The following is a 24,822-nucleotide window of genomic DNA, read 5'->3' on the forward strand; positions in this document are numbered from 1 at the left end:
GTCATGAGGTATTTCGGTCCCCTGTGGTTATCCTCAAAAGTCCCGAGGCGCCTACGGAGGCCTTAGATGGGTGGGCACAAGAATGAAGGTGCTCTGTGGTCTCTGACCTCCGGGAACAGAGTGGTCACGGGGAGGAGAGACGTGAGGCGTGGCAGTCTCTGCGTGTGGCTGGTATCTTGTCACTGCTGCTCGCTTTGAGGAGGGCAGGATACTGGATGTGGGCGTGCCGTCTGGGGGGCTTCCTGGGGGCGCGGAGGCGGGTTATCTGCCCGTTCCTTAAGCCTGTCTGCACTGTCTGGAGGGCGGTGACTGGCCACAGATGCAGGCCACAGATGCAGGTGGCCAGAGCCCGTCCCTAGACCCGGAGCCTCCTTACTTCCCCTGGAGATTTGGACCGAAGCCATGCACAGGCCACCAGAGGATAGAGGGAAGTGTTTTGGGAGAGAATTTGATGGTTACTATTCCCAAAGAAAATTCAAAGTAGTCACTGGGGAAGGAGCAGAACTTTATTGGCCTCTCTTGCCTTATTTAGGTTTTGTGTTGATTTGGGTTGATGTCAGGAGGCTCCTCACGCTGTGTTCAGTGCTGGGGACTGAATGTGGCCCCATCCAGCCCTCCCTGTCCCCTCTCGTCCCCTGCCCATCCGCCCCCACGCCAGCCCCTGTTCACTTGGGTTGGTCTGCTTGGGCTGCCATGACGGAACACTGCAGATGGGGTGGTGTAAGCCACAGCCACCTGTTTTCCTTGGCTTTTTGAGTCTGGAAGGGCCAGGAACAAGGTTCCAGCAGGACTTGGTATCTGGTGAGGGCTTCCTCCTGGCTCAAGGCCAGCTGCCTGCTCATAGGCACCCTCTCTCTCTCTCTCTCGCTCTCTCTCTCTCTTTCTCATAAAGCCACCAATCCTGTGTGATTAGGGCTCCACCCTTATGACCACATTAACCTTAATTACCCCCTAAAATCCTCATCTTCAAATGCAGTCACATTGAAGGTTAGGGCTTCAGCCTATGCACCGTGGGCGGCTCAGTTCAGTCCAGAGAATCTCCCTCCAGTTACCCTCCCATCAGTTCCCATCTGTCTGCTCATCCTCCTTCTCATCTGTTCCTCCTTCTGCCTTTCCATATACCCACCCATCTATCCATTCATCTATCCATCTATCTATCCACCCATCCATCCATCTATCCATTATCCATCCACCCATTCACCCACCCACCCATCCTTCTATCCATCCATCCACCCATCTACCCATCCACCATGCATCCATCTATCCATCTCTCATCCATCCATCCATCCATCTATCCACCAATCTACCCACCTACCATGTGTCTATCCATCCATCTACTTTCCATCCATCCATCCACCATCCATCCATTCATCCATCATCCATCCATCCATCCATCCATCTATCCATGCATCATCCATCCACCCACCATCCAGTGTTTATTGCTTGCTCTCATAGCAAGGACACTTCCAACCTTTCCAGATCTTTCTTCCTTGGGCTTGCCCGTCCCTACCTGGGACGCCCTCTCCCATCGCCTCTACCTGCTGCAGCCCCAGCCCTGCTTCCTCCAGGGAGCCTTCCCTTGCCAGCCCAGTGCCGGGGGCTGGCTCCCATGTGCTTCTCCCCAGGCCCCCTCGATGGGGTTTTCATTCTTCCCCTTTGGGATGGGCGTGGCCCCTAGCGCTCTGTGACTTCCCATGGGACCTGCGGCCCCAGCCACAGGGAGAAAGAGAACTCCTTCCCACCCTCCTCCATCCCCTTCAACTCCAGCCTTGATGGGGCGTCTGAAGAGAGAGACATGGTGAATCCCAGGCTCCTTCCATGTAGAAGCTGTGACTAAGGAAGACGGGGCTCCCCCCTACTTCCCCTCTGGGAAGTAGCCCCAGCCCAGAGTGTGGCTGAGCACCCCATTCCCGTGTGGTGGGCGGGGCATTTTGCTGGAGTTTTATTGACCCTGGCTTCCGGGCAAGCCATAGAGGAAAAATGAAAACCCCACAAAAGCCCCGCCCTCTGTCTTTTGGGGAAATTTCTGACATTTTGCCTGCTCTCTGCAATCGGCGCTCAGCCGTGCGGCAGGGTTCGCGCGTGGGCGGGTGGTGGAGGAAGGAAGCCGGGCCCTTTGGGGCTCAGAGGTTGATGCCTTTGGTCCCTTCCCTCACCTGGGCTTGTAATGCCCGCTTTCTCTTCTCTTCTCTTCTCTTCTCTTCTCTTCTCTTCTCTTCTCTTCTCTTCTCTTCTCTTCTCTTTCTTCCTTTCCTTTCTCTTCCCTTCCTCCCTTCCTCCCTTCCTTCTATTTCCCTTTCTTTTCTCTTCTCTCTGTCTTCGCCTCTCTTTTTCTTTTGCAGTACCGGGAATTGGACCAGGTGCATTATACCTCCGAGCTATACCCCACCCCTATACTATTTTTTTCGAAACAGTTTCACTGAGTTGCGGAGGGTCTCACTAAGTTGCTGAGGCTGCCCTCAACTCCACGATCCTCCTGTGTCAGCCTCCCAAGTACTGGGATCAGAGGCGAGTGTCACCACACCTGGCTTGCAATGCTTTTTGAACGCTCCTGACAGCCATTTCCCTTTCCTTTGCTTATATCTCGGTGACAGGGAGCTTCTCCCTGTCTCATAACAAGGACCACCGTCGACACCGACGGAGCGTGCCGTGTGCTTGACGGTCCCTTTCCCAACAGCTCCTCGAGTAGCATGAGAACGGCATCTAGCGAGATGTCCCGAGCTCCTCTCCACTGGTGCCGGCCCCAGGCCGCTGCCCTTGGTGGTGATGGTGGTGGGGTGCAGGAGAGCATGTCCCGAGGGGCCCACGCCCCTTCCTAGTCTACACTGTGATCCTGGAACCCCCCCCCCACACACGCACACACTAGGCTGACTCCACACGGGAAGGCCTGCCTGGGTTTTTCCCAAGAGTTTCGCAGTAAGCGTGGCTTGTTTGGGGTTGGGTGGATGTCTCAACCTGTTTCGGGAGCTGAGGTTTTCCTGGGGGTTCAAGTTACCCTTGTTCCCCAGCACCTCCTTCTGCTGAAGTCAGACCTGCCACTCTCCTGTCTGTCCCCAAACTGGTTCACCCCAGTCTTGTCTTTATTTCAGCACAAAACGTTCACCATGGTTATCTGCGTAGGAAGAAGTGTGGGGGGGGGTGGAAAGGAGGAAAGAGGAATGAGGAGAGGGAATTGGAACTGGCCAGTGCCATTTATACAGGATCCCATGGGGTGAGGAAGACCGTGGCCTGATTCCTAGGAGCTGCCCACTAGGAGAGGAGGTGACATACTTTCGTATATCTGATAACTTCAAAGAGAGTTATGCTAAGATAGAGATCAGAGGAGAAGGGGTGAGTGCCCAGAGGGAGGAAAAGCCATCTATGAGCAGGGAGAAACCATCCATTCATCCATCATCCATCCATCCATCATCCATCCATCCACTTAACTATCCATCCACCCAACTATCCATCCACCCACCCACTTATCCATCCATCCATCCATCCATCCATCCACCTATTCACCACCCATTCATTTAACTATTTATCAACCTACCCATCCACCCACCCAGCTACTTATCCATCCATCTAGCCATCATCCATCCATCATCTATCCATCAATCCACCTACCCATCTACTTACCTATCCATTTATCTCTTTTTGTGTGTGTGGTGCTGGGGATAAAACCCAGGGGCATTCTACCTCCAAGCTACACCCTCAGCCCTAGTTTTTGTTCTTTATTTTGAAACAGGGTCTCACTGAGTTGTAAAGGGCGTCACTAAGTAGCTGAGGCTGGTCGCGAACCATGATCCTCCTGTCTCAGCCTCCCCAATGCTAGGATTACAAGAGTGTGCCACCATGCCCAGCTTACCTACTCATCTATCCATCCATCCATCCATCCATCCACTTACCTATCCATCTACCCACCCACCCACCCACCCTTTCACTTATCCATCCATCCATCCATCCATCCACTCTCTACCATTCATTCATCATCTATCCATCTACCTCCCACTCGCCAATTTACTCACTCATCCATCCATTTGTCACAGTCAGCATTTACACTGCTGTGACCCAAAATACCACTTAGAGGAAGGAAGATTTATTTGCTCACAGTTGTGGAGATTTCAGTTCATGTTAGTCCAGATCACATCTCAGAGGATGGTGAAGGAAAACAGAGCAAAATGGGGTTGCAAATATATATATATATACACACACACACACATACACACACACACACACACATACATACTATATATACATATGTGTGTAGATATATATATTTCCACCCATATATATTTATGACCTACCTCCTCCAGCCATACCCTATCTGCCTATCATACCACCATTATATCTCTTAACCCATCAATGGATTTATATATTGATGAAATTAGCAGCCACATGATTCAATTATATCACCTCTGAATGTTTTTACCAGTACCAATATATGAGCTCTTTTAGGGAACATTCTAGATCCAAACTATAACTACATCCATCCATTCATCCATCCACCCACTCATCCACTTACCTATCCATCCATCCATCCATCCACCCATCCATTCATCCATCAATCCATCCATCCATCTACCCACTCATCCACTTACCTATCCATCTATCCATCCACCCACCCATTCACTCATCCATCCATCCATCCATCCATTCATCCATCCATCTATCCATCCATCCATCTTTCCTGAGCATTTGTGCTCTGCTAGGCACCACCATGGGAAGACAAATATAATTTCCCCCTCAAAGTTCAGTCTCAATAAGACAGATATTATGCCGGGTATGATGCTTTTTCATCTGCTTGCTTGTAAGAAAAGGGGCATCACAGTTGGAGTCCCCCAGAAGTAGACCATTACAGGATGTACTGTGTCCCCCACACTAATTCACATGTTGAAGCCCCATACCTCCAAATGTGAGTGTATCTGGGGAGAGGGTCTTTCTTTTTGGGGATTAAACCCAGGAGCATTTTATCTCCGAGCTACACTCCCAGACCAATTTTTATTCTTTATTTTGAAACAGGGTCTCACTAAGTTGCAGAGGGCCTCCCTAAGTAGCTGAGGATGGCTGTGAACCTGAGATCATCCTGTCTCAGCCTCCCAAGTACAGGGATTACAAGTGTGCGCCACCACGCCTGGCTGGGAGAAGGTCTTTCAAGAGGTAATTAGGCTAAAATAAAGTAACTAGGATGGGCCCTAACCCAATTTGATAGTGTCCTTTTAAGAAGAAATTGGGACACAGACACAGACAGAGACAAGACCATTAGAGGACACAGGAGAAACAGCTAGGGGATTTGCAAGTGAAGAGAGAGAAGCCCCACAGGAAGCCAGCCCTGCCAAGCTTGGACGCAGACTCCTGGCCTCCAGGACTGGAGAAGATAAACGTGGGTGCTTCTGTGAACTCTACGCAGTCCGTGGTGCGTTATCATAGTCCATTTTCTGTTACTGTAGCTGAGCGCCACAGACTGTGTGGTGCATACAGAACAGAGGCTTATCTGGTACTTGCTTTTGGAGGCTGGGCAGTCAACAGCATGGTTTCAAGGCATCTGGTGAGAGTCTTCTTGTGTGGTGACATGGTGGGATTGTCACAGAGAGACAGAGTGGGCATTCTTTTTTTTTTTTTTTTCAGTACTGAGGATGGAACCAGGGGCATTCGACCTCCGAGCTACACCCCAGCCCTATTTTTATTCTTTAGTTTGAAATAGGGTCTCACCAAGTTGCAAAGGGCCTTACTAAATTGCTGAGGCTGTCCAAAACCTGCTATCCTGTCTCAGTCTACCAAAATCCTGGGATTACAATGTGCACCACCATGTCTGACTCAGAATAAGCCTTCTATCCAAAGTCTTTTCCTCTTTCAACAGAGCCATCAATGCGGTCATGGAGGCCCCACTGACATGATCTCACCGAATCTTAGTTACCTCCCATAACCCCACCTTCAAACACTATATATATATATATATATATATATATATATATATATATATATATATTTAAAATATATACACATTATATATATTAAAATTCATATATATAAGCTGGGCATGGTGGCGCATGCTTGTAATCCCAGCATTTGGGAGGCTGAGACAGGAGGATCTCAGTTTGTGGACAGCCTCAGCTACTTAGTGAAGTCCTTTGCAACTTAGTGAGACCCTGTTTCAAATAAAGAATAAAAAGTTTGACTGGGGTGTAGTTCAGAGGTAGAATGCCCCTGGGTTCCATCCCTAGTACCTCCAAAAAATTCATATATATTTGGTACTGGAGATTAGACCCAGAAGCATTCTACCTCCAAGCCACATCCCCAACCCTATTTAAATTTTTCTTTTCAAACAAGGTCTAGCCAGGCGTGGTGGCGCACACTTGTAATCCCAGTGCTTGGGAGGTTGATACGAGAGGATTGCACAGGTTCGAAGCCAGCCTTGGCTTCTTAGTGGGGCTCTCAGCAACTTAGGGAGACCCTGTTTCCAAATAAAGTATAAAATATGTCTGGGAGTATAGCCCGGAGGTAGAAAAGACCCTGGCTTCCACCCCCAGTAACACACACACACACACACACACACACACACACACACACGCACGCACGCACGCACCAAAAAACGAAAAAACAAGGTCTTACTAAGTTGCTGACCCTGACAGAGAACCTGTGATCCTCCTGTCTCATCCTCCCAAGTACTGGGGATTTCAGGTGTGCACCACCACACCCAGCTCCAAATACTATTGCCAGACAAGTGTTCAACACATGAGCTTTTGGACAGACACGTTCAAACCACAGCACTGTCATGGCAGCCCCAGCAAACTGACCCACACACTTGGAGATGGTGATTGAAGCCGTTCATTGGGGAGGGTGGGCGACCCCTGGAAACAGAGGGGAGTAGAGAGGTAACCCCGGGAAAGAGAGGGCAGCCAATCAAAGTGTGTTATCACCGGGCATAGTGGCACACGCCTGTAATCCCAGTACTTGGGAGGCTGAGACAGGAGGATCACGGGTTCAAAGCCAGACTTTGCAACTTAGTGAGGCTCTCAGAAACTTAGTGAGACCTGTTTTTAAATTAGAAATAAAAAATCGGGCTGGGGGTGTAGCTTGGAGGTAGAATGCTCCTGGGTTCAATCCCTAGTACCACCACAACCATAAAAAAAGTGTATTCTCAAGAAAGTCATTGCAATGAGAAACTAGGGGCTCTGGGAGTCAGAACGTCTTGGGGGAGCGGGGTATTTTCAAAGTAGCTTCCAAGCAGTGTGTGATGACACAGGTCTGTAATCCCTGTACTTGGGAGGCTGAGACAGGAGGATCTCAGGTTCAAGGTCAAGCTTAGCAACTTAGTGAGGCTCTCAGCATCTTGGTGAGGCCCTGTTTCAAGATAAAATCAAATGGCAGACGATCAGGAAGGTTCCATGAGGACATCATTGTTCATCCTGACCTCACTGGATGCAAAGCTTTCCAGCAGATGCAGCTGGAGCGGCCTCTGAGCCGGCACAAGGCACATCTGTGTTGGCTCAGGCAGCTGGAGCAAAGCGCACAGACGAAGCTCGGCTTAAATACCAGCAGTGTGCTGTCTCTGGGTCTGGAGGCTGGAGTCCTGGATCCCAGCCTTGGCGGGGCGGGGCTCCCTCCGCAGGCGCTGGGGAAGGATCTGGCCTTTCTCCTCGCCTCTGCTAGTGTCTTGGCTTGTGACAGCGGAACGCCAATCTTCACGTGCCGTTCTCCCGGCGTGCATGACTGTCTCTGTGTCCAAATCTCCCTTCTCGTAAGGACATCAGTCAGAGCGGATTAAGGCCCACACTAATGACCTCATTTTAACTTGATCAATCCTGAACAAAACCCGTCTCCAAACGTGGTCACATTCTGAGGTTCTGGGGGCTGGGGTTCCAGTGTGTCTTCTCTGGGGGACACAATTTAGCTCAGGACATATGGGGGCGTTAGAAGATTGACGTGTGCAGCGTGACTGAAGGAGAGAGTGTAGGAATTGAACCACGCACGATCCTGCCAGACCAGGGGCTGGGGCTAGAAAATGAGACCTGGGAATGCCAGGCCGGGGAGTGGGCATTAAAGAGGTCGGCAGAACATGTATTCATTAAGTACGCACCAGGCCTGGTGATAGAGGAATCCGGGCAGAGTGGAAATGGGAAAACCCGCCCTGAGGAAGCTGACCGTCTTGCTGAGGACCCGGACTCTAAGGAGATGGAGCTCAGCCGGGCGTGGCGATGCACGCTTATAATCCCAGTGCTTGGGAGGCCGAGACAGGAGGATCTGGGTTCTAGGACAGCTTCAGTTACTTACCGAGGCCCTCCGCAACTTAGTGAGACCCTGTTTCAACAAAACAAAACAAAACAGGGCTGGAGGTGTAGCTCAGAGGTAGAATAACCCCTGGGTTCCATCTACAGCACCACAAAAAAAAAAAAAAAAGAAAGAAAAGAAAAGAAAAGAAACGAAAAAGATGTAGCTCATAAATAAATGAGATTACGACAGAGTTCGGTACAGAGGGCGAGGTGCGTGTGCCTTTGATGGTTGTGATCAGAGGTCCCAAACGAGTGTCTGAGGCAGTGAGGCTTTGACTGTAACAGAGGGAGAGGAGTATTTCTTTTATCTTTTTATCTTTTTTTTGTGTGTGTGTGGTACTGGGATTGGAACCCAGGGGCCTTCTACTTTTGGACTATACCCTCAGACCTATTTTATTTTTATTATTATATTTTGTGGTGCTGAGGATTAAACCCAGGGGCTTTCTACCTCTGATCTCCACCCCCAGTCCTATTTTTTATTTTTTTGGTGGTGCCGGAGGTGGAACCCAGGGGCTTTCTACCTCAGGGCTATACTCCCAGACCTATTTTCTATTTTATTTGAAAACAGGGTCTCACTGAGTTGCTGAGAGCCTCACTAAGTAGCTGAGGCTGGCTTCGAACCTGTGCGATCCTCCTGTCTCAGCCTCCCAAGCGTGGGGATTACAAGCGTGCGCCACCACGCCTGGCTCCTATTTTTTTTTTTTTTTTTTTGTGGTACTGAGAATGGAACCCAAGGGCTTTTCTACCTCCGAGCTATCCTCCCAGACCTATTTAATTATTTATTTGGAAACAAGGTCTCATTAAGTGCAGAGGGCCTCACTAAGTAGCTGAGGCTGGCTAGGAACTTGGATACTCCTGCTGTCTCAGCCTCCCAAGTACTGGGATTCCAAGCGTGCCATCATGCCCGGCTAGGTCAGCAGAGCAGGGGCTCTGACCCCACAGTCCATGGGCACCCAAGGGGGGATTTGAGGGGACGGGGACCCTGAATGGGTTCATTTATTTTAATGAGCCTATAACTATATTTTATTTTGCTTAATGTTTTGGTAATTATATTTCAGTATTAATGGGTTTCATTGTAACCTTATATTTTATTTATGCATGTATTGTGGTACTAGGGATTGAACCTAGGTAGGTTTGTAGGTTCGTTCCCTCTCTCTCTCTCTCTCTCTCTCTCTCTCTCTCTCTCTCTCTTCCTATACTAAGGATTGAAGGATTGAACCCACGGGATTCTACCTCTGAGCTATACTCCCAGCCCTCTCTTAATTTTCATTTTCAAAAAATTTTGAGCCGGGCATGGTGGCGCACGCTTGTAATCCCAGCACTTGGGAGGCTGAGGCAGGAGGATCGCACAGGTTCGAAGCCAGCCTTGGCTACTGAGTGAGGCTCTCGGCAACTTGGTGAGACCCTGTTTCCAAATAAAGTATAAAATAGATTTGGGAGTACAGCCCAGAGGCAGAAAAGCCCCTGGGTTCTGCCCTCAGTAACACACACACACACACACACACACACACACACAAATTGAAACAGGCTCTTGCTAAGATGCTGAGGGGTTGCTAAATTGTCAGGCTGGCCTCAAACCTGCGATCTGCCTGTTTCAGTTTCACAAGTACTGGGATTTTAGGCGTGCACAGCTTTAATCTTATTGACTGGTTGATTGATTGATTTTTGCGGTACTGGGGATTGAATCCAGGATGTTCTACCTCTGAGATTACATCCTTGGCCCTTTTATTTTTTATTTTGAGATAAGGTCTTGCTAAATTGCCGAGGCTGGCCTTGAACCTGCAAGACTTTTTTTTTTTTTTTTTTTGGTGGTACTGGGGTTCCTGGAAGCCCTTCTACCTCCGGGCTACACTCCCACGGGCTACACTCCCAGACCTATTTTTTAACTTTATGTGGAAACAGGGTCTCTTAAGCCAGCGAGGCTGGCTCCAAACCAGTGCGATCCTCCTGTCTCTGCCTCCCAAGCGCGGGGATGACAAGCGTGCGCCACCACGCCCGGCGAACCTGCAAGACTTTTATCTCAGACTCTGGAGTTCTGAGAGTCCAGGCACACACCACCATGCCTAGCTTAATCCTATATTTTAAGTTTATAGTAATAATTCTGCTTAGTGTCCATAGAATGACTAGGGTCACGGAAATGCCGGAAGCTCCTGGTCTAGGTGATTTTAGTTGTTTTAACTATATTTTGGTGGTTGTAACTAAGAGACCTAATTCTACTTGGGCCCAAACAAGACATGAAGAGCCGGGGGTGGTGGTGCAGGCCAGTAATCCCCGTATGTGGGAGGCTGAGACAGGAGGATGGCAGGTTCGAAACCAGCCTTAGCAACTTAGGCCCTCAGCAATTGAGCGAGATCCTGTTTCCAAGTAAAATAAAAAGGACTGGGGAGATGTAGCTCAGAGGTGGAATGTCCCTCAAACCTTCAATCCCCAGCAGGGTGTGCAGGCGGGTACACACACACACACACACACACACACACAGTACGGGGACAATAAAAGTCACGAGATGTCCTCCATTTAGGGAATTTGGTGTTATTCTCAGAGGCCCCTTTCTCTCTGGTTTCAGCCTCCGCTGTCCTGAGGTGTCTCCTGAGGTGGGAGTGTGCCCGGGCTCACACCTGTTGTGCACCCGGACAGCTCGCGGCTTAAATGACCCAGTAGTAAGGGGGGAGGTTCTCTTTCCGGACAGTGCTGTGAAAACTCTCAGCATTGGAGCTCATTGGCTGGCATGGGCGGGTCATGTGCCTATGCTAAGCCAATCACAGTGGTGAGAAAGAGGAAGTACTCTAATTGGGTGTTGGGGTCACATGCCTAGCCTGAGCCAATTATATTGGTGGGAAGGATGAAGGCTGCTGATTGGCCTGCCTGGTTCAAGCGCTCATTCTGGAAGCAAGCTGTGAAGACTCTGGGCCGCCTGAAAGTGTCTGGATGGTGTGGGCCAGGACAGGCTGAAACCCCGCAGAGTCCCGGGTGCACACTCCTCTTTGGCCCCCTGCCGTCAGAGTCAACTCCTGTGTCCCCACTCTTGTATAACGGGAGGTGGGGATGGCTGGCTGGCACGACTGGAGGAGGAGAAAGAGGACTCTTTTTTTTTTTTTTTTTCGAACTGGGGATAGAACCCGGGGCATTCTACCTCCAAGCTACACCCCCAGCCCTATTTTTCATTCTTTATTTTGGAACAGGGTCTCACTGAGTTGCAAAGGGCCTCACTAAGTAGCTGAGGCTGGCTGCGAACTGTGATCCTCCTGTCTCAGCCTCCCGAATGCTGGGATTACAAGGGTGCGCCACCACGCCCAGTTTAGGAGGAGGATTCTTATGAGCCTTTTTTTCTTTTCTTTTGTGTTACTGGGGAGTCCAGGGGGCGTTCTACCTCCAAGGCACACCCACAACCTTGTTTTATTTTGAAACAGGGTCTAGCTAAGTTGCTGGGGGCTTTGCCAAGTTGCTGAGGCTGGTCTCAAACTTGCGATCCCCCTGTCTCAGCCTCTCAAGTACTGGGGTGACAGGCGTGTGCCAGCACGCCTGGCTGGGCCGCAGGCTCTTGAGTCCTGTGACTCCCAATTCCTGCAGAGAAGCAGGACCCTTGCTGGGAACGATGACAGCCAATCAGTGCTCAGTGCTTACGGGGTGCTGAGTGTGACCCAGTAAGTGTCACCTCAGACACTTCATCCACATTAATCTTCAGAGCCCCTTTAATCCTTCCCATAACACTAGGAGGCAGATCTTATTAACTTAGTGTGATGAAGTCCTTGTCATCGCCCAAGGCCACACCATCGGCAAGTGGCAATCCTGGAACCCCAGCCCAGCTCTTCCCCACAAATTATGTTCCATCATAGCATTAGACTTGAACTGGTAGAGCCAAGCGCCTTGGTGCACGCTGGTAATCCCTGCACTTGGGAGGCTGAGACAGGAGGATCGCAGGTTCCAAGCCAGCCTCAGCAACTTACTGAGACCCTCGGCAAACCTAGTAAGACCCTTATTCAAAATTAAAAATAAAATAGGGCTGGGAGTGTAGCCGAGAGGGAGAATGCCCCTATTGTACTGGTCTGTTGGGGGGTTGCAGGTGGAGCCGGGTGGGGTTTCAGGGTTGGGGCTGATGAGCAAAGCCTTTGCTGAGGCTGCCTGTCCTGGCCCTTCTCGGCTTCCTTCCCCAGGGCTGTCCCCCACGCGGCGGTGCCCGCAGAGGTCTGCAGACTGCAGGAAGCGGTGTGAGCCCGACTACTACGTGAACCGGGACGGCCGCTGCACGGCCTGCGTGAGCTGTTCAGGGGGTAAGAGCCTCGTTCTCTGCCCTACTTCGGGAGCTTGAAGGGGCCTCAGAGGAGAACCCGGGAGGTGGGATTTGGTGCGTGGGTTCTGAGCACCTGGTGCCTCAGTTTACCTCTCTGGATTTGTGGGTTGGTATCACGGGTAATCGTTTGCATTCATACGGCTCAGAGCCTCTGGCTCCCCCACCCCACAATCCCCAGGAAGGGTAGTTCCTCATGCCCGCCCTGCAGCCAGGGATCTGAGGGTCCAAACAGTAAATGTGTATGCCTAGTTTTATAAGCTGTAATATAGCATAGCAAAAAAAAAAAAAAAAGTCCAAGTCAGGTTATACAGGTGTACCGAAAGGTATGTTGGACATTAAAATTGTGCGGTCCAGGCGGGGCGTGGTGGCACGCGCTTGTAATCACCACGCTTGGGAGGCAGAGACAGGAGGATCGCGCTGGTTCGGAGCCAGCCGCGCTGGCTTAAGAGACCCTGTTTCCAAATAAAAAAAATATAAAATAGGGAGTGTAGCCCGGAGGGAGAAGGGCTTCCAGGAACCCCAGTACCACCAAAAAAAAAAAAAAAAAAAGGAATTGTGCGGTACATTTATTTATTATCCCTAAGAGAGATGAAATTTGAGAGATGATCATGTCTTTTTAAGGAAACTTAGCCCTTATTTTCTTTTGGTACTATTGGTATTATAATAAAGAGCAATATTAGCCAGGCGTGGTGGCCACATTTATAATCCCAGCATTTGGGAGGCTGAGACAGGAGGATCGCGGTTTGCGGACAGCCTCAGCTACTTAGTGAGGTCCTCTGCAACTCAGTGAGATCCGGGTTCAAAATAAAGAATAAAAAATAGGGCAGGGGGTGTAGCTTAGAGGTAGAATCGCCCTGGGTTCCATTTTTAGTGCCACAAAAAATAAAAAGAGCAACTGGGAGGCACCAATGGGAGGAAGAGCTGCTCAAAGGAAGTGTGAAGTTATATATTTAAAATTAAAAAAAATTTTTTTTTTTGGTGGTACTGGGGTTCCTGGAAACCCTTCTACCTCCGGGCTACACTCCCAGACCTATTTTTTTAATATATTATTTTTTATTTGGAAACAGGGTCTCTTAAGCCAGCGCGGCTGGCTTTGAACCTGCGTGATCCTCCTGTCTCCGCCTCCCAAGAACGGGGGTTACAAGCGTGAGCCACCATGCCCGGCTAATATTTTAATTTTAACTTTTAATTTTTCGGGGGGGTGGTACTGGGGGTGGAACTCAGAGACTTTTTACCTCCGGGCTATACTCCCAGACCTACTTTATACTTTATTTGGAAACAGGGTCTCACTGAGTTGCTGAGAGCCTCACTAAGTTGCTGAGGCTGGCTTCGAACCTGCGCGATCCTCCTGTCTCAGCCTCCCAAGCGCGGGGATTACATGCGTGCGCCACCACGCCCGGCCTCCCAGCCCTATTTTTTATTCTTTACTTTGAATCAGGGTCTCACTGAGTTGCTGAGAGCCTCTCTAAGCAGCTTGGTTTTGCACAATTTAGGGTTCGGGCAGAAGGGCAGTGCTGCGTGACCACCGTAGCAGCATCACACCGTGTCTCAGCCCTAAGGACCCGCGGCACCTCCTCCTGCCTCCACTTCCCCGCCCCAGCAACCTCGGCCCTTTTACCACTTTTATACATCGGAGCCCTGTCTTTTCTAGAACATTCACTGGAGTCATAGTACAGAGGTTTTTCAAGCTTTCCCTGAGCTGTTCCTTCACTCAGAAATATGTATCTCAGTTTCCTCCAACTCTTTTTTTTTAATTTTTTTTTGGTGATACTGGGAATAGAACCCTTCTCCGGGCTACACTCCCAGACCTATTTTATATTTTTTATTTGGAAGCATGGTCTCTTAAGCCAGCATGGCTGGCTTCGAACCTGCGCGATCCTCCTGTCTCCACCTCCCAAGTGCGGGGATTACAAGCGTGCCCACCACGCCCGGCTCCTCCAACTCTTTTGTGCTCATCTCCCCCAGTACTGGGGACGCAACCCAGGGGCATTGACTAAGGATCCAGCCCCCAGCCCCTTTTATTTTGTGATAGAATATTGCTAAATCGTCAGGCTGGCCTTGAACGTGTGATCATTCTGTCTCAGCCTCCCAAGTCGCTGGACTCCAGCTGCCTGCTTATCCTCACGCCTGCCAGGAATGCCCTAGGAGGAAGGGCGGAGCGTGCCAGCTGCCTTGCTTGGCAGAAGGCTGAAGCAGCGCTGTGTCCCCCTGCCCACTGTCCCCGGCTTCCCCGGACCCTGGCCCTCCCCTCCTTGTGACCCCGCTCTGTAGTGGGCACTGTGAGGCCTGGCTGTGAGGCCTGGCTGGAGGAGATATATAACAAAAATCTCCAGCAGTGGCGGGAAAGTGACCCTAACTATCCCCCTGCCCCCAGCCTCATAAATCTCCCTGTGCTGGTCCCTGTCAAGACCACCAGTGGGGGGAGGTTATGACTGTGTAACTACCCTCCCTCCTAACACCCCTTAAAAAGCCCCTAGTCAGCCGGGCGTGGTGGCGCACGCTTAATTCCGGCTTGGGAGGCTGAGACAGGAGGATTGCGCAGGTTCAAAGCCAGCCTCAGCTGGTTTAAGAGACCTTGTTTCCAAATAAAATATAAAATAGGTCTGGGAGTGTAGCCTGGAGGTAGAAGGCCCCTGGGTTCCATCCCCAGCACCACCAAAAAAAAGAAGCCCCTCTTCTGTAAGGCAGGGCCCCTGACTCTTGTGGCCTCTCTCCCCCGTCAGGCGCCTCCTCCCAGATTTATCCCCGAATAAATCTGTTCGTGCTGTCGAGCTGTGCACTCCTTGTGCGGATACTTACCAACATATGATCTTTACCAACACTGTGTCCCTCAGACGACCTCGTGGAGAAGGCGCCGTGCTCCTGGAACTCCTCCCGCGTCTGCGCCTGCCGGCCCGGCATGTTCTGCGCCACGTCGGCCACCAACTCCTGCGCCCGCTGCTCCCAGCACTCCGTCTGCGCCCCAGGGACGGTCGTCAAGTCCCCAGGTAGGTGTCCCCACCCCAGCCCAGGAGCAGGGCTGCACCCCCTGCCCCCCAGTTCAGTATCTTCCTCTGTCTGGGTCACCTGCCCCCACGCCTTGCAAGCCAGGATCTTGAGAGACCTCCACGCCTTGCCAGCACAGGCCTGGCTGGGGAATCTTGGGTCGCTTTAAGACTTGAGGAAGATGCTGTCTGACACCCCCAAACAGAAACCTGCTATCTGTGGATATATATGTAATTTTTTTTTTTTTTTTTTTTTTGCGGTACTCAGGATTGAACCCAGGGGCATTCGACCTCCAAGCTACACCCCCAGCCCAATGTTTTTATTCTTAATTTTGAAACAGAGTCTCACTAAGTTACAAAGGGCCTCACTAAGTAGCGGAGGCTGGCCACGAAACTGCGATCCTTCTGTACCAGCCTCCCAAGTACTGGGATGACAAGTGTGCGCCACCACGCCCAGCTTGCGGGTATTTGTGGAATGTTCTGGGGACAGGTGGTCAGAGCTGGGGCTCACATCTGCTCAGCTCTCTCCTTGGGTCACGGAAGCGCATCCTGCTATGGGACTAGCAAAACCTTCTGCGGCAAGTGTGGGCAGGGTGGCTCAGTGGAAAGTGCTCTGGTCTAGCGTCAGCTACCTGGGAATTTGCAAATCTTTCCATCTGTGAGACATGTTCCCATTCCTCTCTGGGCCTCAGTTTCCCCATCTGCCAAACGAGAAGGTGTAACTTGAAGGCCATGAGGGCCCTTCCGATTCAGAAAAATAGGCTAAGTTCAGACAGCTCACTGGGACAGCCTTCGGCTAATGGAAGCGGGGCTGTCTGGTTGCTATTCCCAAGATGGCCAGGTGGTGGCGCCGAGCCTCCCTTTGGTGTCCTGGATCCCGGCTGGACAACTTGGAAGGCACCGCAGTCCACCTCTGGCCTTGAGTGCTTCCTGTGGCTGGCCCGTGTCGAGATGTGCTGTGACTATGTGGTACCCACTGGATTTCAAAGATCAGTACGAGAAAAATAATACAAAGCGTCTCAATTATTTTCATATCAATAACCTGCTGACCTAGTATTTTATTTTATTTTATATTTAATTTTAATTTTTTTTGGCAGAACTGGGGATGGAACCCAGGGGCGCTCTACCTCCAAGCCATACCCCCAGCCCTATTTTTTATTTTTTATTCTTATTTATTTATTTATTTATTTATTGGTGGCACTGGGGTTCCTGAAAACCCTTCTACCTCTGGGCTACACTCCCAGACTATTTTATACTTTTATTTTGAAAGAGGGTCTCTTAAGCCAGCGCGGCTGGCTTCGAACCTGCGCACGCTTGTAATCCCCGCACTTGGGAGGCGGACACAGGATTGCGCAGGTTTGAAGCCAGCTGCGCTGGCTTAAGAGACCCTGTTTCCAGGAACCCCAGTACCACCAAAAAAAAAAAATAATAATAATAAATAAAATATTGCTTCTAAACCGGGCGTGGTGACGCACACTTGAAATCCCTGTACTTGGGAGGCTGAGACAGGAGGATCGCGCAGGTTCGAAGCCAGCCTCAGCTACTTAGTGAGGCTCTCAGCAACTCAGTGAGACCCTGTTTCCAAATAAAGTATAAAATAGGTCTGGGAGTATAGCCTGGAGGTAGAAAAGCCCCTGGGTTCTACCCCAAGTATCACACACACACACACACACACACACACACACACACCCCAAAATCAAAAAACAAAGCAAAACAAAACAAAAATATTGCTTCCAAGCCAGGCGTGGCGGCACACGCTTGCAATCCCAGCATTTGGGAGGCTGAGACCGGAGGACTGCTCGCTAAATAGCTGAGGCCCTCTGCAACTCAGTGAGACCCTGTTTCAAAATAAAGAATAAAAAATAGAATAGGGGTATAACTCGGAGGTTGAATGCCCCTGGGTTCCACCCCCAGACCCTCAAAAAATATATATGTATGTATATATGTATACACACACACACACACACATATTGCTTCCAGAAAATTTCGGCTGGCATATGTGATTCCTGTTTTATTTGTTAGCTAGAAGTGCTTTGCCAGTGGCCTGCCTCGGCTGCCCACCCTGGTTAGTTTCTGGAGTCCCCTGTGGACTCTCCCGGAGGGCAGCTCTCAGGGCTACAGTGTTTCCAGTTGTAAAATGGAAAGCAATTTATGTTTTCAATTCATTAGCTAAACCACCTGCTAAGAGCATCCACCGACTCTCCCGAAATGGCCCATGTCCACTAGGCAGACTGCACCCACCCCGGTCTACACACGAGGGATTGGAGGCCCAGAGATGGTTGGAAACTGGCCCAAGAGCACAGAGCCGGGACTAGGCAAGCCGGGGTCTGAGGCCAAGCCTAGATCTAGTCGCCCGAGCACACCGCAGATCCAGAAGGTAGCATCGCGCAGGCCCAGCCCCACCAAAACCTTCTGAACGTAGTCCTACCACGGGGTCACCTTCTAAGTGAGGGGACAGGCTTCCAGACGGGGAGAAGCACCTGCTCTTTGAGGAGAATTCACTGTATGCCGTGCAGAATTGTAGGCGCATTATCTGCACAGTGCCCATCCCTGACCTCTCTATCAGGGCCGGAGGAATGCAACAGAGGGCTGGCCCAGCCTGGTCCTAAGCTCCTCCTGGGAGGGGGGGGTGTCTCGCAGCCCCAGCCTCTAACCATGGATGTTGTGAGCACGCCATCAGCGACCCTGGCTTGCGGTGGTGGAGGGTCTGTTCCTAGAGACTCTGGGCTCCTTGGTGTCAGTTCTTTTTTTTAATTAATTAATTAATTAATTAATTTATTTGTGGTACTGGGGATGGAACCCAGGGGCATTTTACCTCTGAGCTATACCCCCTGCCCTAGTTTTTAGTCTTTATTTTGAAATAGGGTCTCACTGAGTTGCAGAGGGCCTCCCTAAGTAGCGGAGGCTGTCCGTGAACCGCGATCCTCCTGTCTCAGTCTCCCGAATGCTGGGATTACAAGGGTGCACCACCACGCCCGGCTGGCCCTTAGTGTCAGCTCTGAAGCCATTGCTGTCCCCCTCCCCACAGGCACAGCAGAGAAGGACACTGTCTGCGAACTGCCTTCCCCACGGACCAGCCCTGACTGCGCCAGCCCAGGAGACTGCGAGACGCCGGCCAGGTGACTCCCCGGCCCCTCTTCCCCTCAGAGGAGACCTTTGCGTGGGGCTGTCACACCTCCCAGGGTAGCCAGGCTCAGCTGGCCGGGGCACAGGTGGGGTCAGCCTCTGGGGGCTTAGGACTCCAGGGTGCCTCTTTGACAAGCCCACTGTCAAGTCGCCGGAGGCCCTCCAGGGTGTCCCTGTGCACACAGGAGATGCAGAAAGCCCAGGCGGCGCGCCCCGGCTCCCACGAGCTCGCGGCCAACCTGCTGGGCGCCGAGGCAGGGCCCAGGACCCTTCTCTAGAGACCCCGCTGCCCAGTCACAGAGACTCGGCCCCATCTCCGGCTTCCTCCCCAGCCGCACCCTGCCCCAGGCCAAGCCCACGCAGATGCCCCCAGCCACCTCCGAGGCCAGGACCACGCTCCTGAGAGGGGACGCCCCCGGCACCCCCGAGGATGCTTCCAGACTGACAAGGGCTCCCCAACCGCCCTCCTCCGTGGGGAAGCCCAGCCCAGATCCAGGTAATTTCCCCGTGGGGCTGGGCTCGTCTCCCAGGGCGGTGGTTGCAGGGGTGGTGGTCAGGCAGGGGGTCACTGAGAGAGAAGAGGGGTGTTAAGGGCAGCGCCCCCTGGAAGGCCTCCTTCATTTGCCGCCTTTCTAAGTCTCCTGTTTGCCAGGCACAGGTCTCAGGGTCTCAGGAGGTGCAGGTGGGTCCGCTGGATGCCCTCCCGGCCTCCATGGCAAAGGGCCAGGCCCTCACTCTGCTCCTTTTTTTTTTTTTTTTTTTTGGTGGTACTGGGGTTCCTGGGAACCTTTCTACCTCCTCCGGGCTACACTCCCAGACCTGTTTTTTTAAAATATATTTTTATTTGAAAATGGTCTCTTAAGCCAGCGCGGCTCCACCTCCCAAGCACAGGGATTACAAGTGTGCACCACCACGCCCGGCGTCTGCTCCTTTTTCTTACTGAATAGCCAACCATTGTGTGGACACCCCCTGCCCCCCGCTTATCTAAGCGATTTTTTGGATACCTGTGTTGGGGCTGTGATCAGTAATAAAAACTGAGTCTTTTGATGAATCTACTGTTTTTTCTTTCTCTTGGATTTATTTTTTTAATTTTTTGGGCTTTTGTTTTTGTTTTTGTTTTTGATGGTACTGGGGTTCCTGGAAGCCCTTCTACCTCCGGGCTACACTTCCAGACCTATTTTTTATATTTTTATTTGGAAACAGGGTCTCTTAAGACAGCGCGGCTGGCTTCGAACCCGAGCGATCCTCCTGTCTCTGCCTCCCAAGCGCGGGGATTACAAGCGTGCGCTGCCACGCCCGGCTCTCTTGGATTTATTTATAAAATTTGATAATAGCACTTTTTTGGGTACTAGAGATAGAAAACAGAGGCATTCTACCTCTGAAGTACCCCACCCCTCAGCCCTACTTTTTTTTCCCCCTTTTTTAAAATTTGGATAAAGGCCCTGGCTAAGTTGCTGAGGCTGGCTTTGAACCTGCGATCCCCCTCGCTCAGCCTCCCGAGTACTGGGTTCCGAGCGTGCGCCACTGCTCCTGGCTGTAGGACTTGTTACGACTCTGGGTTTCCTTTGCCCTACAGTCGTGTTCAGGATCGCGCCTCCCTGCCCGAGCCTTCCCTCCCTGGTGTCTGGGTGGAGATGCTCATAGCGTATTGTTGTCAAATTGGCCCATTTTTCCTTTATGACCTGTGTTTTTTGTGTTCTGCTTTGGAGGTCCTCTCTCTCTCTCTCTCTCTCTCTCTCTCTCTCTCTCTCTCTCTCTATCCCTCTCCCTCTCCCTCCTTTTCTCTCTCCCTCCCTTTCTCTCTCTCTCTCTCTCTCTCGTGGTTCTGGGGATGGAACCCAGGGCCATTCTATCTCTAAGCTACACCTCCAGCCCTATGTTTTATTCTTAGTTTGAAACAGGGTCTCACTGAGTCGCGGAGGGCCTCACTAAGTAGCTGAGGCTGGCTGTGAACCGCGATCCTCCCGTCTCAGCCTCCCGAGTGCTGGGATCACAAGTGTGCGCCACTGCGTCCAGCTGGAAGTCACCTGCCCCGAGCCTGGCAAACAGGAGACTCAGACATGCCGCATGCCAGGGTCATGCCTACCTCTGAGCCGTGCCCCCAGACCCCCTTTTATGATTTTGGAATGGAGTCTTGCTAAGTTGCTGAATTCTCCCCAAGTTGCTGAGGCTGGCCTCGAGCCTGTGATCCTCCTGCTTCAGCCTCTCAAGTATCGGGATTACACGCACCACCACGCCCAGTGAAGTATGCTTTGGGTTGTGGTTCTGAAGGATGAACCCAGAGGCATTCTACCCCCAAGCTGAGGCCGGCCTAGAACCTGCCAACCTCCTGTTTCAGCCTCCCAAGTACTAGAATTACAATCATGCGTCACCATGCCCGGTGGAAGTGTGCTTGTTATCCTCGGCTCCCAATTCACCCTTTTCTGCTCTCTCAAAGGCTGGACTCAGGTGTTTCTTTACAGCGAGCGCGATGCTCATTGTTGCCAGTAGAGGGCGTGGGAGGGCTCTGTAAGAGGACAGAGGCTGCTGGGCCTCCGGTGCCCCTGGCTCCTGTCTGCAGAGCTTCTGGGTTGATCAGGTGGCACCGGGTCTCCTCGGGGGTGTTCTCAGAGCACAGTTCCCTTGGCGGTCTCATAGCCCCAGCCTAAGACTGGTGACCACCTCCCTGTGGTTTTGAAACAGGGCCTTGCTAGGTCTTTGAGAGGCTCACTAGGTGGCTGAAGCTGGCCTGGACTGCGATCCTCCTGTCCCAGCCTCCTGAGGACTGGGAGGCGTGGGTCATGGAGCCTGGCTGGCCATCGTCCCTTGAGTGGAGATCCTTTTCCCATCTGAGATGACTGCCCCTGCTGAGGGGACAGCCTTGTTCCATCATGGGGAAATTGTTTCCACTTAGGGGGGACAGTCTCATCAATGGGGAGGGTCCTGCCAGGCTGGCGGCTGCTGGTATTGGTTCCAGAAAAAAGCTAAAGAGAGGCCGGGTGTGGCGGCGCACGCTTGTAATCCCCGCACTTGGGAGGCGGAGACAGGAGGCCGCAGGGCCAGCAGCGGGGATCCTGTGTTACGTACAGCTCCCACTGGGTCCCCTCTCTGCCGGTCACCCTGCTGGTCTTCCCTGGAGACCCCGGGCTCCTTGACACTGACTCTTAAGATCCCGCAGGTATAGCTGGAAGGGATGACACCTCGGAGCCTCCTCCCTGGGGGACCCATCCTCACCGCGGCACCCCAGAGAACAGCCAGACTCCTGCCAGGTGACTTCCAGCCCCGCCTCTCCCTTTGGCTGGGCCAGGATGGAGCCGCCCCTGCAGGCAGCTGGGGGTCGACCGGGCTGGGTCCTCTACAGGAACCCACAAGACCACCTCTTGGGAAACAGGGGCCCAGCTCAGTGCTGGAACCACTGGAAAAGTCCAAGTCTAAACACCCTGCCCCTGCCCGTGTGGGGCCTGGTGGCACCTCTGCACAGAGATCCGGGGAGACCCAGGCTTTGGCAAAATTGTTCCTGAACACACGCTGCCGCCTTCCGTCTTGACGTCACCTCTCCCCGCAGCTCCGCCCCCACCCTGAGCCCCCTGGGGGACTTCCCGACCAGCAGGACGTCATCCATTTCCACTGTCTCCCTCTCCTCCACTGGAAAGCCCATTCTGGACCCAGGTAAGGATTCCCTGGAAGCAGCGCTTCTCCCAGGGGCCAGGAGAAGCTTCTCCTGAGTGTGGCCGGCGGCGGGGAATGGAGGTTGACCCCAGATCTCTATCTTCTGGAGCTTTTTCTCTGGCTCCGTCGTTTGCCAGCGAGAGTGACTATCCCCCAACCCCTGTGCCACTGGGGATTGAACCCAGGGGCTTTCAACCTGCAAGCTGCACCCCAGCCCTATTTTATTTTTATTTATTTATTTTTTTTCCGAGTCTGGGGATGGAACCCCAGGGGCTTTTTACCTCCGAGCTGCATCCCCAGCCCTATTTTTTATTCTTTATTTTGAAACCGAGTCTCACTGAGTTGCAAAGGGCCTCCCTAAGTAGCTGAGTCTGCCCAAGAACTGTGATCCTCCGGTCTCAGCCTCCCGAATGCTGGGATTACAAGCGTGCGCCACCACGCCTGGCTTATTTTTATTTTGAAACAGAGTCTCGCTAGGTCGATAAGAGTCTCACTACTTCCCGAGGCTGTCCTCGAACCCGTGATCCTCCTGTCGCAGCCTCCCAAGTGCTGAGATTACAAGCCTGTGCCACCATGCCCGGCTCGTGACTGTTCTTTAATTCTTGTGAACAAGGATTTTATTTTTCACGGCTCCATCCCCATGGCCCATAATTGCTACTTAGAAAATATTTGTGGGATGATCGCATGCCTTTGATAAGCTGCTTAATCCCTTTGAGCCTCAGTTTCTTCAACTGCAAAGGGGTCAGCGCGTAGACCACACGGGGGCCAGCATACAGCGCACACAGTCTTAGCTGCCGTGAATTGATACCATGCTCAGGTCATCTTAGGACTGGCAGTTCTAGTAGTGGACACGAGGTGGCGGTAGTTACTACTCCCTGGCCTCCACCATGCTCCCCACAGTCAGAGGACCTCAATTTCTCCACTCTGTCATTTCTCTCTTTCTTCATTCTTGGATTGAACCCAGAGGCATTCTCCTTTTTTTTTTTTTTTTTTTGGTCCTGGGGATGGAACTCAGGGGCCTCTACCTCTGGGCTACACCCAACCTATTTTATATTTCATTTGGAAACAGGGTCTCACTAAGCTGCTGAGACTAAGTAGCTGAGGCTGGCTTCGGACCTGTGTGATCCTCCTGTCTCAGCCTCCCAAGTGTGGGGATTACAAGCGTGCGCCACCGCGCCCGGCTGGCATTCTACATTTGAGCTACACCCCCAGCCTGATTTTATTTCTTATTTGGAAACAGGCTCTCCCTCCCAAGTACAGAGATTATAGGTGTGCACCACCATGCCCGGCTTATTCTGGCTTCTTGGTACCTCCAATTTGCACCCTCTAAAATGGTTCGCTTTGACCAGGTGTAGTGGCACTTGCCTGTAATCCTAATATTTGGGAGGCTGAGATAGGAGGATCACAGGTTCAAGATCGGCCTCAGCAGCTTAGCGAGATCCTTTTTTTTTTTTTTTGCACTGGGGATGGAACCCAGGGGCATTCTACCTCCGAGCTACACTCCCTGCCCTATTTTTTATTCTTTATTTTGAAACAGGGTCTCACTCATTGTGAGGGCCTCACTAAGTGGTCGAGGCTGGCCATGAAGCTGCAATCCTCTGGCTCAGCCTCCCAAGTACCGGGATTACAAGCATGCACCACCATGCTTGGTTTAGTGAGACCCTTTTTCAGAGTAAAAATAAGAAGGGCTGGGTGTAGCTTGGAGGCAGAATACTCCTGGGTTTAATCCCCCATGCCAGAAAGAAAAAAGGGAGGGGCTCATGCTTCTCCAACCATCAGTAGTGGATCTGTTCCTGCGGGAGGGAAGGCAGGCGGGTGAGCGCCGGGCCAGATTCAGTTTTGGCTTGGGAAGGACCAGCTGCTGTGAGCCACAGCGGTGCCCTGTCCCAGGAGAAGGAGGAAGTAGTCTGTGGCCAGGCTGTGCCGTGTGGTCACAGCGGGGCTCCCGTTCAGGTGCTGGGGCGGGCACAGAATGCAGGACCCTTCTGTTTCAGGACCCGTGCTCTTCTGGGTGAGCCTGGCGGTGGTGTTGGCGGTGGGCTTCAGCTCCTTCCTGCTGTGCCACCTGAAGGCCTGCAGGAGGCGGATTCGGCAGAGTGAGTGGACGTGCCCGGGGCCCTGGGGAGGAGGCTGCTCTGGGCCAGGCCGGCCGTCCAGCCCTGCCCGCCCTTCCCTCCGGGGCCAGCACCGCAGCCCCCTCCTGGTGTCGTTGCAGAGGTCCACCTGTGCTACCCAGGGCAGACCTTCCGGCCCAAGCAGGAGCCTGTGGGTGAGTGTCCAGCCATCCGGAGGACATGCAGTAGCTCTGGGCCCCTCCTGGTCCAGGAGACGCGGCTCCTCCTCCTGGTCCAGCGGGGAGGGGGTCTGTGTGGCCTCCCCCACGCGGCTGCCGCCGCCTCTCCAACCTCCTGTGTAATGGGCTATAATGAGGCAAAGCCCACAGAGCAGCAGGTGCGAGTTCTGTGGCATTGTAGAGCGCTGGTACCGATGTGGCCAAACCTGCCTCTCCCTGGATGCCCCTCTT

The 24,822-nt window shown here is 52.2% G+C and overlaps 1 protein-coding gene across 1 annotated transcript in view; it reads left to right on the forward strand.

Annotated features, from left to right (window-relative positions):
- TNFRSF8 (TNF receptor superfamily member 8) overlaps window positions 1–24,822 on the forward strand; it is a gene marked incomplete at both ends in the record, with an annotated part of 59,454 nt that overhangs the window by 17,721 nt on the left and 16,911 nt on the right. The window contains 9 exons of the mRNA XM_080691289.1: window positions 12,404–12,520; window positions 15,375–15,527; window positions 18,553–18,643; window positions 18,983–19,146; window positions 21,808–21,898; window positions 22,195–22,298; window positions 24,236–24,394; window positions 24,514–24,567; window positions 24,773–24,779. Coding sequence (XP_080547415.1) covers window positions 12,404–12,520; window positions 15,375–15,527; window positions 18,553–18,643; window positions 18,983–19,146; window positions 21,808–21,898; window positions 22,195–22,298; window positions 24,236–24,394; window positions 24,514–24,567; window positions 24,773–24,779 — 940 coding nt within the window. The remainder of the gene's footprint in view (window positions 1–12,403; window positions 12,521–15,374; window positions 15,528–18,552; window positions 18,644–18,982; window positions 19,147–21,807; window positions 21,899–22,194; window positions 22,299–24,235; window positions 24,395–24,513; window positions 24,568–24,772; window positions 24,780–24,822) is intronic.

This window comes from Muscardinus avellanarius (assembly GCF_963383645.1).
Source record: "Muscardinus avellanarius genome assembly, chromosome: 3".
Lineage (NCBI taxonomy): Eukaryota > Metazoa > Chordata > Mammalia > Rodentia > Gliridae > Muscardinus > Muscardinus avellanarius.